This window comes from Chelmon rostratus, chromosome 22 (genome assembly GCF_017976325.1).
Source record: "Chelmon rostratus isolate fCheRos1 chromosome 22, fCheRos1.pri, whole genome shotgun sequence".
Lineage (NCBI taxonomy): Eukaryota > Metazoa > Chordata > Actinopteri > Chaetodontiformes > Chaetodontidae > Chelmon > Chelmon rostratus.
Genome location: NC_055679.1, coordinates 13,218,171 through 13,236,092, shown reverse-complemented (window position 1 = coordinate 13,236,092; position 17,922 = coordinate 13,218,171). Strand labels below are relative to the sequence as shown.

General features: G+C 44.0%; 1 protein-coding gene across 1 annotated transcript in view; it reads right to left on the bottom strand.

The window, feature by feature from the left end:
* snd1 (staphylococcal nuclease and tudor domain containing 1) overlaps positions 1-17,922 on the bottom strand; it is a 165,756-nt gene that overhangs the window by 115,498 nt on the left and 32,336 nt on the right. Inside the window, exons 12-15 of the mRNA XM_041963789.1 lie at positions 15,403-15,503; positions 13,590-13,700; positions 11,884-11,956; positions 7,820-7,961 (exon numbers count right to left, since the gene is read on the bottom strand). Coding sequence (XP_041819723.1) covers positions 7,820-7,961; positions 11,884-11,956; positions 13,590-13,700; positions 15,403-15,503 — 427 coding nt within the window. The remainder of the gene's footprint in view (positions 1-7,819; positions 7,962-11,883; positions 11,957-13,589; positions 13,701-15,402; positions 15,504-17,922) is intronic.

Here is a 17,922-nt window from a genome sequence, read left to right as displayed (position 1 = left end):
TAATTGTATGGCACATACAGTAAGGTGTCTCAACCGACTTTTCAGGCCCACAACAGCAGCAATTCACAACCCAGGTCAAGGTCTCTCAAAACACAAAAACATCCTGAAAATTCAAAAATGGGTTTATAATGGGTCCAAATGCAAAGAGGCATGCTCTCCTCAAATGACTTACGGCTTTCCTAACTGCACTGAGTATCCTCAATTTCTCTCTCTCTCTCACACAAACAGTTGCTGTACTGTAGCCTCCTCCCTGCAGCATCTGAACCAAGCCAAGGAGTCAATTAGCACGGCCAATTTTAACCTGCATCGTGACACATAACTCACGCCTCACGCCGAGATAAACATCTGGGTCAAACTACAGGATATCCATCTTATCTGATCTCAGAGACGATCAAGACACGCCGTGATCACTACTGACATCGCACTACGCGCAAGACACTGCTGTACAGCATTTTTGCACGTGCTGGTCCTCGCACTGGCCTCAAGCCCGCATGTCAAACCACCATACATCACGCCGATCGTCGTTTTCGCTATGGACACGTGCACGCATTTTAATATGTGTCAGGCTTTGAAAACTGCTCTTGAAAACAGTAATAACCCCTTTTTGTTTTTGTCAAACAAAAGAATGCACCACTGAATGAGCAGATTAAAGAATCAATGTATGTCCAAGTTCTGCAACAGACGACGAGCTATCAGCACTCCTCCTCTTTGTCCCACCAGGCTTCTTTCCCCTGCCTCTGAGTAGAGCTCGGGCTCAGAGGGGGGTGGGGGAGGCCCTGTAGAGGAGATGTAACATTTAAATCTGTGATTCAGGGTGAGCCACGCGCCTTATGAAATACTGCCTACCCTCACACACTCTGTATTTCCTCCTCCTCCTCACCCCAAAAAAAACTGTCTCTTCGTCCATCTGCATGGGCTCCTAAAGAACTGTCCTCTTCATCGATCTCATCACCTTGTGAGACACACCAGCTACTTTTCTCTTCATACCGTCTCTTCTTACATTACAAGTCATTCCCAAGCAGCCACTCCCTGTTTTGTAGTAAGACTGTACCTCCATCAGCACCTTTTGTCCCCACCCTTCATTTCTCAGTCTATATTGGACATAAAGTAGATATTGTATTGGTAATATTTGAAGACTAAAGAGGGGGGAAGTTCAGTGAAAGGCAGAAAATTACTATTAAATTATGGCTATGGCGCTGCATTAAAAGCATTAAAACCCATCAGTGTTACACTTAGGTGCTTGTACGGATTAAACAACGTGAGCTTTACAGGTTCTGGTGGGTGAACTCGCAGGACAGTGCCAGGCTAGGCACCCCCTCCCCCTGCATCCAGTGATTGTGCTGAGCTAAGCTAACCTTCTGGCTCCAGCTTCTTACTCAACATGTAAGTATGAGAGTGGTATCGATCTTCCCATCAGACTTGTGGGCACGAAAGCGAATATACGCATTTCCAAAAACTGTCAAACTATTCCTTTGACTGCTGTTTCATAATCAAACTGCCATACTGCTCAACTGGAGTAAGAGGAATCTAATACTCCCAGTAATTAAGATACACTTACAGAAACAATGGCAGCAGTGGCATGCAGATATACAAGCAACACATCCAGAATGCAGCTTTTCAGTGAAGAACGATCTTCATTCTGGCTGCAATTCTTCTCGGAAACCAGAACTAATTGGATGAATTTCTACGCATTCATTTCCTGGCGGCGCAGTTTCTTTTGTAATATATGTATTTTTTTTATACTGTGCAACTGAATGTGTTTTCAGTTGGTCCAACATACAGCAGGAACAGGATTGAGTCGACCTCTCTTCCCCTACCAACCATGCCGAGATAATGAGCTTCATCGTGTAGAAATGGATCTGGAGGGAGAAATGTGGCGATACGTGGCTGCTGTGTATTAATGTCTTCGCTGCGGTTTATACAAACATACATCATGTCGCAAAGTCCTATACCACTAACGTCCACCTTGATTAGCCCGACTCTCTGCTCATAAGCTGCCAGACGTTTTCTGCTTTCACTCTGGCATGTCTGCTGGTACAAATGGATACTTTCAAGATACAGTGAGCTCAGTGTGAATGCCATTAGTGTCTATATTTGTAATGTTATTAAGTTACTAATTCTTGATTTTTGACAGGCTGCTGACAGGGCATAATTAGAGCTGCGACAGGCAAACAAACAAAGACCTAACAGCTGGGGGAGGGGGCGTAAGTGCACATATTTGTGTTTTATTTCAGCTCTCCTTCATTCCTCCATTACCCAGATCGTCCATTTAAATTGGTTTTCTACTAATTAACAATTTTCCTTGTGTGAAACTGTCAGGTGTCTAGCCACTCTTTGAATATCTCTGCCTCCCTGGGTACAAGTTTAGAGCAGGAAGTTCAGCAGTGGGTGAAAGGTGAAGGTGGACGCAGAGGTTAGAGAGAAGTGATGGACGCAGAGCAGCGAACTGGAGGAACACGAGGGGAGCAGGCTGTCGGGGAAAATCCTAGGATTGTTTGATGATCCCTCTCTTTTATCCTCTCGATCCCTCCGTCTCACCATCATCTCAGCTCTCTAACACGAGGCCTCATTACCTCAGACGAGGCTTCAGCAACGCTACGTCCATTCCTCCAATGCACGAGAGGAAATCTTTTAAATGAGTGGATTTGTAGGATTTGATTTGTAAAAATAAAGGATGAAAGAGGAATGCCGTCCATTTTCAAGGACATGAGCCTTTAAAATAAGAACTATCCAGCTGCACAATCTATTATGTATATACACCAATCAGCCAAAACATTAAAACCACCTGCCTAATTTTGTGTAGATCCTCACCAAAACAGTTCTGACCTATCAGGGCATGGACAGGGGACCTCTGAGGTGTCCTCTGGTGCCTGGCACCAGGATGTTGGCAGCGGATCCTTTAGGTACTGTGGGTTATGGGGTGGGGCCTCCGTAAATCAGGATTGTTCCGGCGTGTCCAGCAGGTTCTTGATCAAATTGGGATCCGGGGAGTGTTTCGTGGTGTGGCAGGGTGAACTGGTCTGCCAGGGGATGCTGCTGCCGTTGGGGAATAGCGTTATGTTTAGGTGGATGGTGAATGTTGAAAGGATGGCATTCACATTGATGCCAGCATCCAAGGTTTCCCAGCAGAACATTGCATAGTAGAGATGATCAATGTTATTCACTCGCCTGTTTCGATGTGTATATATGTATATATATATATATATATATATATATATATATATATATATGAACAATATATATGAACAATATATATGAACAACAAAGTGCAGGCTTATGGAAGGCCTGTGACAAGTTACCAACGCTTAGAAAAACTACAGTTTTCTTGCAGGCCCCAATTCACTAAAGCACATATACGATGTCACCTTCACTAGAAAGCAACATAAGAATCTATAATGAAATTCACATTCAATTATTTCTGATGGACAGAAAACTCAATGTTATTTATTAAAGTTAAGTATTGCTTGTAGGTTGAATGTGAGCATATTTCCAGGGAGAACTTCTTTTTTTGTTTTTACTCAGTCGCAGCAGCCGGTGGATGATTGCTTTGTCGTAGGCTGATGCAGCTCATAGCTCACGTTTAGGTTGAAGATAACGGCTTATTGAGTGGTAAATGTAACGTCAATAAAGTGTTATTGACATAAGTTATCATTTCTTCCTTACAGGCAACTTTGTTATGTGGCAGACTTTAAACGTTGTCTCGAGGCCTAAAAACATCCTGGCCCCAGGCTTCTAATAAATGTGTGAATCTGAATGCGATGCAGCGCCGCAGTCACACACAAGGACACTAATGTGTAGAGGTCAGAGCACAGCACAGCAGCATCTTATTTGCAGACTTCTCCTGGCTGACTTGCTACTACGCTAAACTTTCTTCTTTGCACGCACGCAGACATATTTTTTTTTTAGGGAACAAGTCTACAAATTTTCTGCTCCACTTCACCGTCTTTCCATCTCCTGCACTCACACACTGCAGGAAGTGTACCAGCGCGCAGGTGCATGCACACACTTGCACAAACACAAGCATATACACACACACACACACACACAGATATCAAAAATCAGACAAAATGGCACTAAGCCACACACTGTGATGGCTAATGCATCTTGCTGACACTGTAAATCTTTGTGTCCGAGTGATGGGTGTTTCATCTTTTTGACAGACTGCTGCTCAACATACCTTTCTGAGTAACTTTGAGAGTGCACTTCACCTGCTGTGGCCTCCGCCTGAAACTTTGTGAAAACTACTGAAGCTGGTAAACTTTTACAGCCTTTTCACTGCTCGGTCTCCCTTAGCTTCAACAGGCCTTTAAACCTACATACTTCACATCAATTGGACATTTTTGTCTTCTCTTTACCACGTCTTTACCCTCCCCTGTCCTTTCTGCCTCCACAGCTCTTACTTCACCTCCTCCTCCTTTCATCATCTTTCTACCCCCGACCCCCCCAACCGCCGCACTCTCAAATCCCTTTCCTGTCTAGGAGGCCCTCCTTCCCATCTTCAGAAAGCGGATGACTCCTTTACCCTTTATCAAACTTGCATACGGAAGTGACACCACGCACGCCAGAGAGTGAGAGGAGAAGAAAGGAAAGGCGATGTGGGAGGAGAGTGAAGGGAACTTCCCTTCAACTCCTGAAGCACACCTCCGGCCTCTCTTTGAAGCATGGACTTCTCTTGCTATCCTTTGTTTCCTCACCTCCAGTTCTACTTGAAGCACTGTCTTTATCCATCAAGGAAAACTCTGGAAAAGGAAGGAGACTATGCGCGGGGATAGATACTGAGGCTTTGAGGTGCCTCACTGGAGAAACAAGTCCTCGCAATGAGGGGGGGTTCATTCTTAAACCAGGACAAATAATATGTCTAAAGCAAGGGAAAAATGCTGCTGGCTAAGCAAGCTAGTAGTTCAGATTCAAAGATGCCTGTACTGTGTTTCAAGTATTATAATTTTGACTTACTCTGTTACATCACTTGCTGCCTTGGGAGGATTTCATTCGCAGCTCTACTGTAAACAATTTGTTCTTCAATGGCCTCCCACGACATTGTTAAAGAATAAAAATTTGGCCGTGAAGAATACAGTATGAAGAGAAGCTAATGAATCAGATGACTAATGCAACACTTGTTATAACTGCAGCATCCTTTCATCCATATATTCCCCACTTCTCTGCATGTTGTCAGTATCACTCAAAGCAACTGCCAAAATATTTTTCTACCTTTAACACACAATGAATGAGGCAATTATAATATTTGACCTTGTAGAAGTATTAAGACCAAAACTTAGCGATAATGGCTAGAGGTTTACAGCAACTCTTCTCGTGCGTTATGCATGTATCTGTATTCAACATAATTCAACACGTCTACAACTATATCTGGAACACTTTATATCAGGGTACACATATTCACCATAGTTGCTTATTAGCATGTATTTAAGTGACATATTGGCTCTTTACTAGTCATCATAAAGCAATTATTAATGCCTTATTCTGGGTGTCAGGGTTATTAAGGGTTAGGCTATTAAGATAGTAGATCACAACAACGTCCTCGCTGACTGTCAATATGTAGTAATTAGGAGATTATTGAGGGAAGACTCTGCAGAATAATCCATGAATAAATGCCTAATAAAAAGCCAACATGCTACTACTATGCATGCTAACAAGCAACACGGTAATGGTGAATATGTGTACCCTAATATAAAGTGTCCTAACATGGAGAAACTGTATAGGATACAATACTTCCAACATTGCTACTTCAATGACAACAGGCCTGGTTAACTTTAAAAATAAGAGCATATCTGAAAAATGTAAGATCTGCTGTCCACACACCTCATTATCCGTCACCATTATGTGAGTTTAAAGACGGAAAGGACCAAAAGGTTTCTGCTGTTTCATATACAGATAAAGACAAGAGGCTCGGGGCAGCCAATTTATCACGTATGTGTCTTTTCAAACATTAGCCCATGGTGCAGAAGGGTGAATAAAACATGGAAAGATAACTTTGACAGGAAAGAGAAAAGTGGAAGGAGATAGGGAGCGCTTGGAGATTAGCACCAGAGAGATAATAAGGGGCTGTTTGTGCCTAAGGGCTTCATTTCATGTGTGGTTAAAGGTTTAACATCAGTTGTCGCATAAAGAAAGCCACACATACAACAACATACACGCACAGAAACACTGAGGCCATGACCCACCCGACATAATATTTTATCTCATAAGCACCCTATCTCTGACAGAAAAGAAAAAAAAGATGACAAGAAAAAGCTCTCACACACCTATAGAGAGACACACACAAGGGAGCTCTAACTGATACAGAGGACTCTTACTGTAGCAGAAGAAAAAAATATAAAATTGGAAAGGAGATCATTTGTACCAATCAGGGCTAATCCAACCTAATGTGTATATTAAAGACAATACTTGTCGTCTCATTTCCAGCAGATGAATCTTTTCTTCTGGGGATGACTTCAATCAGATACTCTCAGGGGCCATCAGCCTAGCTAATGTGTTTCCTACGATTTGCTAATAAACTTTGATTGAATAAAATCCAAAAGTATACTGACTATGTAAACGCCATCTAATACACACCTGATATCTCATTAAGGGAGAATTGTCAAGTGCAGCCCAGTGTGTGCTAAAAAAAAAAAAAAAAAATCTTATATGCTGATTGCTTATTGGCAGGGGTCATGTCAATACATCTTGTAGCAGGCGCTGGACAAAAAAAATGTAATTACAAAAACCGTCAGTGGATGGCGAAGACAATCAGAAGCAAATTGCAAAATTAATTAATGCATCAACGATTTTAACCACGCATAATTAAACTGAATCTGAGTGTTTGTTAGAAATATATGGTGTCTGTCTAACTGGAAATGGAGAGGAACTGCATGGCTGGCAAATCACAGACTGAAATGGAGACGGATTGAAACGTATTTTTATTGCAACTATAACAAAGAGCATCATCTGCTGTGGAAGGGATAAGCATTCTCACCATTCCCATGATCTGCGAGGATGTGCAAATCATCGTTGGCTGCCAAAGATACAGTCTCAGTGTTTTTATTACTGGCGCAAACTGTCAAGGCAGTCGGTGAGCTGAAATAAATGACTAGACCTGCTATCAAACAGTCGGTATTTCACATCATCTGCATCTCGCCCTAAACTACTGTGGTTCTCTCATACTGAAAATGGGAAGGCTAAAACAATGGACCCATTATTGGATGGATTATTTTAATTATCTTTTAATCTGCCAATTATTTTCTTGATTAATCAGCTTGTCTACAAATGTCGGAAAATGCCTGTCTATATAATATCCCACAAGCCAGAATGATGCATTCAATTTGCAAACGACGTTTCTTTTAAGCAGTTCACACAGTGGTAAAAACCTGACAATAACTGCCCATCCACGAGAGTTTACACCTCCCCTGACCTCGACACGGTGGCCAGTTTCTAATGAAGATGACCACTGTGGTAAAACAGAAAAGGCGTAGAGAGCAGAGCATGAAACTATTTTCAAGCTTGGCAGAGAGCCAGAGAGGAGAAGGTGAGGTCAAAGGGGACACATGCTTCACGCCACCCCTGGTGTTCAGAAAGAGAGCGAGCTGTGGTCAGTGCAAGATGCCCGGCCACCCCGTTGCCCTGTTGCTTGCTCAGAGGTGCGGCGAGGGTCTGAACTCTGATCTCTGATAGGTAATTTGCTCCAATACACACACATGCACTCTTTACGTATGCTAACTTTTCACATGGCAACTGCAACTGATGCCTGTGCAGACACAGAAGTGAGCTGGCTAGAAAACACTGAAGGAAGCAACCTTGCACCTGGAAGAGAAAGAGCTCTACCCACCGGCAAGCAGGAATGTGATGAGGCAGGTTTCTTTGGGCATGTACAGCTTGAGGCGGGAGCCGCTGAAGACGTATTCGACCACAGCTTCTGACCGGCCAGCCCTCTGCAGGAAGGGCAAGAACTGCTTGGCTTTCTGTGTCTCCTAATGAACAAAAAGAGAGAAACTGAGTTAGACAGCACGCTAAAGAGTGCATGATTTGATGATATGTAACTTTCTCATACGAGAATTTATTAAGCAAGATCTAATGATATGGCACTTCAGTATTTATAACCATCTGATTCATTAATTATGTAACAAAGAAAAAAACTGTGAGGCTTTTCATATGGAGTTATTTCAAATGATTGGCCTCAGAGAAAGTACAACATTAAATATACCTGCTACAAAAAGTGTGACAAAATCAACCTGCACACAGCCAAATGAAAAGTAACCAAAATAGACAAGGCAGACTAAATAGGTTGACTGGCAACAGTATCTGTGGGCTTTTTCCAGACATCTTTAAATCTTGGTCTGGCCAGATGAAGTCCACTCTGCTTCTCCGTGACACGTCTGGAAACTCGTGCAATCAAAAATAATTCTCTCCCCTCCTGCATCCATCTCTGTCTGCAAGGGTGAGTCACTAGCTTATTGTTGTGCCTGGGCCAAAATTACAAGCAGAGCTAAATCATGTGTATTCAAGCAAAGCTGGTGATGCAGTGGCAGAGGGAGATTCATAAACGATAAAAAAAATTTCATATTTGCCGACTCCATGAAGGACCATGTAAGCACAACAGAGCACTCAGTCATGGACCAGTGTGTAGTCCATGTGTGTGCTGCAGCGTCGCCATGGGAGTAAGAGCTAAGGCTTGGAGGCAAGGATGGGGTTCAAACAAGGAAGCATTCTCTCATTTTTTGCTGCAAGTGGACGTGAGAACTCATGCTGATAAAAACCAAAAACAACAACAACAAAAAAAAAATCGACAGATGAGTTGATATTTTCTGTCGTGTCTTGGGAGATTGGTGCATCACGCAGCACATGTCACCAGTGGGACTCAAACACATTGCGTTGTGAGTAAAGGCTATGTGCTTTAGCCATAAGATGCACTACCTGAACTCCGCCCGCTGCAGTCCAAAATAGCCCCTTGAGTGGGAGACAACAGAACCAAACATTCTGTCGTTCACACAAACACATTTGCAGCACCTGCAGTGAGTGGGCTGTGCAGTCTAACTTGGTTCAGAAAAAAAAAACGAAGAGACATCAGAGAGGACCTCATTATGCAACCTTTAGAGGTATGAGGTGAGTCAAGTGCTTTATCCACTCTCCTCCCACCACCTCTGTTCATCTCCTACACTATACGTTTATAAACCTATCTCTGCTCTATTTGTGACTGCATCCCACTCAATGTACATAATCCCTTTCGGCAAACCCTTACCGCCAAGCTAAAGGATACTGACGTATGGGTGCAGGAGTGTATGTGTGTGTGTGTGTGTGTGTGTGTGTGTGTGTGTGCGCAGGGGGTGGGGGGCTGCGCTGGTGCACGTGTACAGCTGTGCGTAGGCCTGTATCACAGAGGAGAAAAGGAAAAGAAAAGAAGGGAAGGATGCAGGGGGTGGGGGGGGGGGGGTGCAATGTTGCTATTTTGGTCCTTTAGAATGCTCATTACATTAGCCTAGTCAAACAACTGGTGCATGCGCCTACTGGCACTGACTGGCAACGATCCTGGTCTGTGCTGAAAATCCTGTGTGTCCTTATTGGAAGCTGACAGAAATGTTCAGAGTGGAAGGAGTTGCAGCTGCATGTAATGGCGCTGACCGAAACCACTGACACGGTGGCGCTAATAGGGGGAGGCTATCGAGGGGCTTCACGGCACTGATGTCACACACAAATGCATGACACAGCGCAATAGTGTGAAAAATGCGTAGCCCGCAACGGCGTTTGCTGGGTTACTGGGACAGTTTTTAATGAGGGACACGTGTGAAATCTCCCGTGTGAAGTCGGGTGTAGTATTTACTGCTTTTTCTCATTTGTTATTAAAGTAAATTAATTATTGAGCACCTCCCCCTGAAACCACTCCTCAGTCACTGCTGCACACGGAGTGGTCAATTTAGCCAGTTAAGTTCGGTGGGTGTATAAGCAAAAAATGCACTAAAACCCCTGATGAAATAGCACAGGGCTGCTCAGTCAGCACAACAATTCCCTGTCATAATTATTTTTACAGGACCCAATAATTTATCTGTCCTGCTGACACAATGAGACATAGGGAGGTTACGATGATGACAATGTGGAACAGCCTAGCATCTGAGAGTAGTTATGCAGAGCAATGTCAGACTTATTAGGCAGATTCTAAAGTCCTGCTGGTGCTAAAGAGCTTTAATAACTTGGCTGGATGCCTCCGTTTAAATGCAAGGTCATGACACTTTAAAACAGCAACTCAGAGAGCTTGTCCACGACCACCAACAACTGTGGCGGACCACTCTGAGCTTTTTAAAAACAGAAAAAAGAAAAAAAGAAGGCTAATACAGAAAAGAGGGCCTGATTAACTTCCAAGTGTCTCACTAGAGCCTACGAGTACAAGTACTACAAGAGAGCTCAAGCGAGAGAGACAATGAGGCGCTAATGTTTTTCAAGATCACAGTCAACCATGTAGTGGCTTATCAAAAAGCATACGGGATGACTAGTTGACAAGTACAAAGATATGTAAAGGCACTCGAACGATTCTGAATAAAAGAACGTACTTTTTTTTTTTTTTGGGTGGTGTGACAGCATTTTGAGTTGTGAGATTTTAAAAAGACCACCAAAGTGTAATGCCACGGTGGTCGATGGACCCAGCTGAGGTCAATTCAAGCAGTGGCATGACTTGTAGCTTGCTTGTGGGTGGGACGTTGATGAAAAACTGGAAATTGGCCATTTCAAATCGGGGGGAACAAAAAAAATATGTTGAAAGACACAGTAAAAAAAAGAAAATCTGCAGAAAGTTATGCAAGGCATTGTCACATTTTCCCCCAGGTACAAAAAAAGTGACTTCAACACCACCTGACTGATTGACCTCAATTTCCCTCTCAGGTGGTGTGAGAATAATACAATGTTAAAAATAAGACCACAGCAAGAACAGTACCTCGCAAGTGACAATGGCCATTACAGTGCCAGCATTTAATCTTCGTAACAGTGTCATCAGCACGCATTTCAGTTGATCGCACATTCCACTGCTCTCCTTTCCATGTGAGCTCATCTAAGCCAGCCAATCAGTTTGACAGCTTCGGACAGCTACAGCACTGCAGCGTACAGTGAGTTAATAAAGCCTGCACTTGGGTGTAGAAGTGCACTATGACAGCCTGTGGTCATGTAGGACTACATCTCTTGTGATATGCAGGGAAAGCTCAAGAGACGGATTTGTAGTCAGGAACAAAGGAAAAACTATGACGGAAAAAGGAAATGTCCCTTTAGATATAAACAGCCTCTGCAATTAATAATGCAACTGAAACACGTCTGACAGTCGCAGAATGAAGAAGAGTGTGAGCACAGGGTGAACAGACAACGGAGGGTTCAAATTTTAAACACCAGCTCCCAGGGTCGTGCAAACAAAAACATGCTTGAAAAGAAATGTCTACACATCACCCATTACTTGTTACTGAGAGGTTTTATGGGTTCCCCACGCTAATGTTCATTTGGTGAGCACTCCCAATCAGGCTTCATTAGCCAAATGATGCCTCTATAAAGCCCCTGGGCACACGTAAACAAGCTAGGACCAAGCACCACTGATGGTTTTATTAATGGTGCTGATTATTTTTAGAGGCCTTTTAAGTTTCTTTAAGATGAGGAAACTGGCTGTGAGGATCAGGGAGGGGGCAGGGGGGGTGAGTTGAGGATTATACATGGCACTGTGACAATTACCATGTGTGATAGAATGAGTCAGTAGGCTTTTGGCCATTGATGGCATCTGTGAGCGACATGGGGGCTGCATGTACGATCCACAATTAAAAATATTCAATTATATCAATGCCACACTTGTCCTATTACACATTACCCTTGTGTAGGACATCCTGTGCCTACACACACACACACACACACACACACAAAGATACCTACCCCAGAGATATCAGCCACTCTGTGGATGGGAACCTCCTTCTTGCTGTGCAGCCCCTTCCCGTTCTTGATGGCCCTACGAGTCAGTCAAACAAAAAACACACGTCACCAGAGCATGAGCACTACTATACTACATAGAGAAAAGCATACGGCCGGAGGCTTAAAGAGACCTGCAGAAATGGGAGCTCTTTGAGTAATCACTGTAGACACAAAGAAGGAGCCATTGTGGCTTTGTGAAGTGGTATGTAAATTCATACCAGTTTCTCTTCCCTGAACTGCCATTACAGCTCAACTGGAAACACTAGAGGGATGATTTTTTTTTTCTTCCACCCAGATAATCTATAAGCTTGAGATGGAAAGTGGAAACGGTGGTAGAGAAGTTAGAATGGAAGAGATATTATTGTTAGAATGGAGGGGAGAAACGGAGAGACGAGGGTTGCTTCTTTACAGCCAGCTAGGGGTTTAGCGATGATGACTGGTTATGGTGATCGCTGCTTTAAAAAGCCTCAAGGGCTGAATGAGATGAAGATGACCGCCAAGTTGACGGCTGTGGAGTGGAATTATGCCACCTATGGGTCACCAGGAAGCAGATCATTGCCTCGAAGCTTGAGCATGTACATTCACGCAAGCATGTATATGCGTGCATGTGTAGCCAGGAGGCCGTTACTTGAAGGCTGCGGGGCCCTCGGCCTCGTGCACTGGGAACTAAAAATAAAACCAAGGCTAAGACAGAAACCTCTCATCAACTCTAATAAGACCCCACCAGGGAGGGAGGGAGAGGCAGAGAGAGAGAGAGAGAGAGAGAGAGAGATGGGAGGAGAGAAGACACAGAAGAGCAAGGCCAAAGAAGGACAAAATTGAAAACTAAGGTGGAGAAAGGACAGAATGTGCAATAGAAGGAGGGAAGCAGGGAGAGAGCAGAGAAAGAGGGAGGGTGGGCAGTGACACTGCATGCGAGAAAGGGGAGTGAAAGAGTTAGTCCTATAAAAAGAGGCTGTGGCTGCATCTGCTCTACCTATAGCCAGCAGATCTTAATCTATGGCAGAGTAATAAAGCTCGTACTAAATCTCTCCACTGCACCTCCATATAATTACATTCATAGGGCCAGTGTAAAGAGAGCCTCTGATTTAGTGTCCAGCCCTTGGGAAGGTGCATGTGTGTCCAGACATGTATGTAAAAGAAAAAAAGCTGCCGATACATGAACTGCATGGATGAATGTGTGAGAGCGGTGACTTGTTTCCTGTGGAAAATGTACCAACGGCTGCGATAGGCTGCGACATCCGATTGGTGCCACTGGTGAAACAGATTTCAGAAAAATAATAACGAGCGAGTTGCCTCACCTGCGCCATGCCGGATGTAACAGCAAATGCAAAAGCAATTTGGGGTGGGGGGAAAAAAAAAAACCTCAAGGTCATATTCAATTCTCCTCCACTTCTCAAGAGCGAAATTTGTCAAGCTCATGCACAACTCGTGGATGGCAGCGAGTCAATGCGTGTAAAAAGCGTTACGCAGCGGAGGAAGGATGCATGTGTTTTTATCTGACGCAAAGGTGGGGAAAGGCGCCTGTATAAAAATGAACATCCGTTTGAGAGACCCATTGTGCAAAGTCTGTAGCTGCGCAGGTTCATGGAGAAGGGGGATGGAAGGAGCGAGCGTGAAAGCCTTTTTTGTGTGAAAGAGTGTGTGCGTATTAGGCGCGTGTTCCTCACCTCGCCTCTGCGGCAAGCAGCTCGTCGTAGTGGGAGGAGCGCTGGTCGTCATCCTGTCTGTATCTGATGACTGTGGCCAGGCCTTTACTGACCAGAGCCTCCGCTATGTTGCTGGGGGAAGGGGTGGGGGGGGGGGGGGGGGGGGCAGGAGGAAAGAGAGAGAGATTACTTTAATAAAAACAACAAGCAAACAGCCCCCTTGGCTTCACACAGAATTCTAAGTGAGCTAGCTCGACAAAAAGAAAATAAGGACATGACAAATCCCAAAGGTTGCTTTGCTGAGGAACAAAGGTCACTTAAATGTTGACATTGCACACTTGACTAACCACTTCCTCGCTGGGTTACTGATGGACAGAAGAGAGCATGAAGGGCAGAAAGAGGGGAGCATTGTTGTACTTAATGCAGCACTTACTGGCTAGCCATTGGACACTGGCGTTCTGGTTGAAGTGTGGGAGAAAGAAATGAAGGGACAGGAAGTAAACTCTTTGGATTTGAGCTTGTGTCATCAGGTAAATTCACCTCTCCTCGTGTTGCAGGACCTGACACACCGCTACTGCTCTTGTTGTCACTGATAAAGATAGTTTGTTGAACTTTTTCTACGCCTACATCAAGAATTTGATTAAAACTGAGGGCAAAATAAGAAAGGAAAGAGCCAGCAGACATCAGCTTTTTTTGTTTATTCATCATTAGATTTTTTTTATTTGGTTGTAGACGGCTTCCTGCTTTCTCCAAGATTCTTCACCTCAACGCCCCTCGAGCACATTAAGTATATGACGGCTTCATAACCTAACAGGTTCTTACAAAGTCAAGCTGAGCTTGTTTTTCTCTTTCCGCAAGCAAGGAAATTGTAAACAATACAATTAGACAAGGTCGTAAAAGGTCGAAAACATCCACCCCACTGACCGCTCTGCCCCCTTGACCTCAGCATTCACAGGGGGCCTGTGCCAACTGTTATCTGTGAAGCAGAGCGGCTGTTGCAGTTGACTAAAGCTGGGTTGTAATTGGCATGTCATGGGGTTGGGTCCTGACCTCTGTGTACACACATACTGTCAGATACAAGACTGCTGGTTTGATGACGTAGAGGGGTCTGGGCTTCCACGTGTGAATGGAACTGGTTTGTGCCATAGAGAGAGTTCTAAAGAAGAACCAGAAGATAAGTGCAGCTTTCAACTGTTTATTTTATTATTTTTTTTGTTGATGTTTTTTTTGGGGGGTGAGAACGGACTTCATTTCATGTTATGTGGCATTAAAGCTCCTCTATCCAGTTTTGATTAAATTTGAACCTCTGAGTAGTTTAATAACGTTTATATCTGTGGTGCTGTACAAAATACTTGCTTCAAACAGATAAACCAGATTTCTTCAAAGCTCTGTTTGTAGATAGAAAATAATTGCTTGCACTGGGGCGACCCTTCTCATGAAAATTAAAACACAAAGAAGCACTTTCAGGTTGCTTTGTGATGCACGGTGCGAATTGCAAGTTCTGAGCATTTACAAATGATTATTCTGTGTCATCACACATCAGCTGAACCTAACTTTTAAAGTTTTTACACAAGGAGACCGCTCGTGTAATAAAATGAAATGTGATAGTGATGTCTTTCACACTGACAAATTACATACTGCATGATTTGCCATTAAGAGCTGCTTATTTGCAACAAATTCTTAATGGACACTTGGCGTGAAGTGCAAATAGAGAAATAAAAATGCATGAAATAAAAATGCATAACTGTTCAACACCAGGAGAATAAATCTGAACAGAACAGATTAAAATGAAAAGTAGACCATTCATTATGACATAATGTGGTCCATTACTTACATGCCGCCAATTGTGACTGTAGCACAGGTGCGTTCTGCAAAGGCAGGGGTGCTTTCTCCTGGACCGGTAGCTGCTCTGATGTAGTCAACTGTCACATTGACCTAAAAGGGACAAAATAAGCAGGAGAGGGGGTCAAAAAAAACAATGCAAGAGTACCGAGACGAGCTGGAAGCAACGCCAGTTACGGTAATAATTAGTGCAGGGAGTGTTCGGACTGTGTGAGTGTGTGTGTCCCAGTTCTCAAGGTCACCCCCAGTCGGTGTGAATCACGTCAGGCAGCACTGTAGATCTCCCCAGAGGAGCAGTATTAACACACTGTGGGTGTTTGGGACAACGCACGCACACGCGCACACACACAAAGAGAGCGAGAGCGGGAACAGCGATAGAACCCAAATGACCCGACACTGTGTGTTCTCAAAAAAAAGCTCCCTCGGGACAGACCACCCACCCTGAAGATACAATTTTGTCACTCAGCTGTGTGTGTGTGCGCATATCTACAGGCGTGTGATGGGGAAAGCCTGCGTTGTGGAGCAGGCACAGGCAGACAGCGCCCACGGCAGGGATGCAGCCGTACCGGTACACATGATCGGCAGTTTAAGAGCTACGTGTCAACCGTGTCAGACGAGTGTGATGGGAAGGGGAGAAAAAGTGGGAATCTGGCTCCGCATCACAGTGTCATAGCGGAGACACGAGTCAGGAAGAGACAATGCAGACAGGCCCATTACAGCGACATGAAAGAGACGCCAACCAGGACACGGAACGAACGTCGGCTTGTCATTAGATGGACAGGATGAGGACGTGGTGACATGAGGAAGAGAGGAGCTTTTGTCGCGGCAGAGTGGATGTGTTGCAGTGAACTGTTCAGCAGGAAGTGCTGCCTGCATTTCAAGAGCAGACGTAACATAAAAGGATACCAGGGGACGGATTATGATTTTCAGAGGCCACAGTTGGCTGTTCCATTAAATGCAAAAGAGAATGCAGCTGAAAGTGCCACCGCAGTGTGTGTCTGGGATTATCTGGGATTTACAATCTAGAATTCAAATCTAAAATAAACGAAAATATAGGAGTAGCTAGTGAGCAGTGTTTTTCAGCACACCAACACCAACTGCATCTGTCCTTTACGAGAGAGCATTTTCATTCTGGCAGGATCATCAGTTCAAAAATAAACATCCCCGTGCACCATAATGGACATTAACAGTACCCATATCCTGACTAACAGTCATATCATCAGCAGTAGAATTGGTTTGGGATCTTCTCAGCCGGAGAATAGTATGCAATATCCGCTTTTAAACACCCCCAAATTCATCAATTTTTGTAACCATGCAAATAACCCATTCTTATTGTCTTGAAGGAGATGATTTTATCCTCCCACATCAAAGCTCTTCATTTCCTCGTGGCCCAAACATGACAGAGTTTCATGTCTGTTCAGCCTTATTGAAAAGTGAAGCCTTTCAAAAGAATAATAATAATAAAAAAAAACTATTACATGGTTATTGGTTACATTTGCGTTTCATTTTCTGTTTTTGTGTGCACACATTTCCAGGCCTATTTGAAGAATAGGGGACAGACAAAGCAGTGAAAAACAGGAAGAAGTCAAGTTAGCTGGAGAGGACACAAAATGAGATGAAATGAAATCGGAAAACGAGAAAGCCGAAGCAAACAAAGAGAAGATTTGAGGAGGAGATTGAAACACACAAGCAACATATAATGCTGGATGCCATAAACTGTGAAACCAGAACACCAGTAGTAGAGATGATGACAGATTATAAACTTTGGCCAAGCAATGTTAGATTAGAGCAGTTCCAGGACCATTCTCCACGGGCCATCTAACCGATCTCCTGATAAGGCAAAGCCATCTATAAGAACCCCCCCCCAGAGGAGAGTGAGACCGAGGGGGAGAGGCAGTGGATGGATTAGGAAGCGGGGGAGTGATAAGGACAAGGACAGCAGGAGGAGTGTGAGACAAAATGTTTTTGTTCTGCTGGGTGACAGGCAGACATTTGGTTTACTCTGCCAGAGGAATAATATTTGTATACATTGTGGACATGTACAGAGAGTACGTGTGTTGGAGGCTGAACTACGATATGGTTATGATGCCGTGCAGCATCGTGAGCACCATCCATCATGCCCCAGCATGGGCGGAGCAGGAGTGGTTTTTGTTTGCTCAAACCGAAATTAGCACGTGTCGCTTGCACCTTTTCATGTAACCCATCTCCCACAAGTGGTTTCTTTTTTCTTTTAGCAATATTTAAAACCGATTTGCCGGCAAATAAACATGGAAAAATAGTGGTGCTGTATATTGGTGCAGACTTTGGAAGCAAGGAGCGCATTTAAACCATGTTAGGATTCTCAGTGGAAGTGCACATGACTGCATTTCAGGTGGCGTGGCTTAACAGTGGCATACTGAATGGGTGAAAGCTGGACTAAGTCCATCTAATGTACGGTTTTCACCCTTTCAGCCTCACACTGCGCAATGGACATTTGCCAATTGTTAGGTTAAGTTGCTGCTGCGTTTTTAGC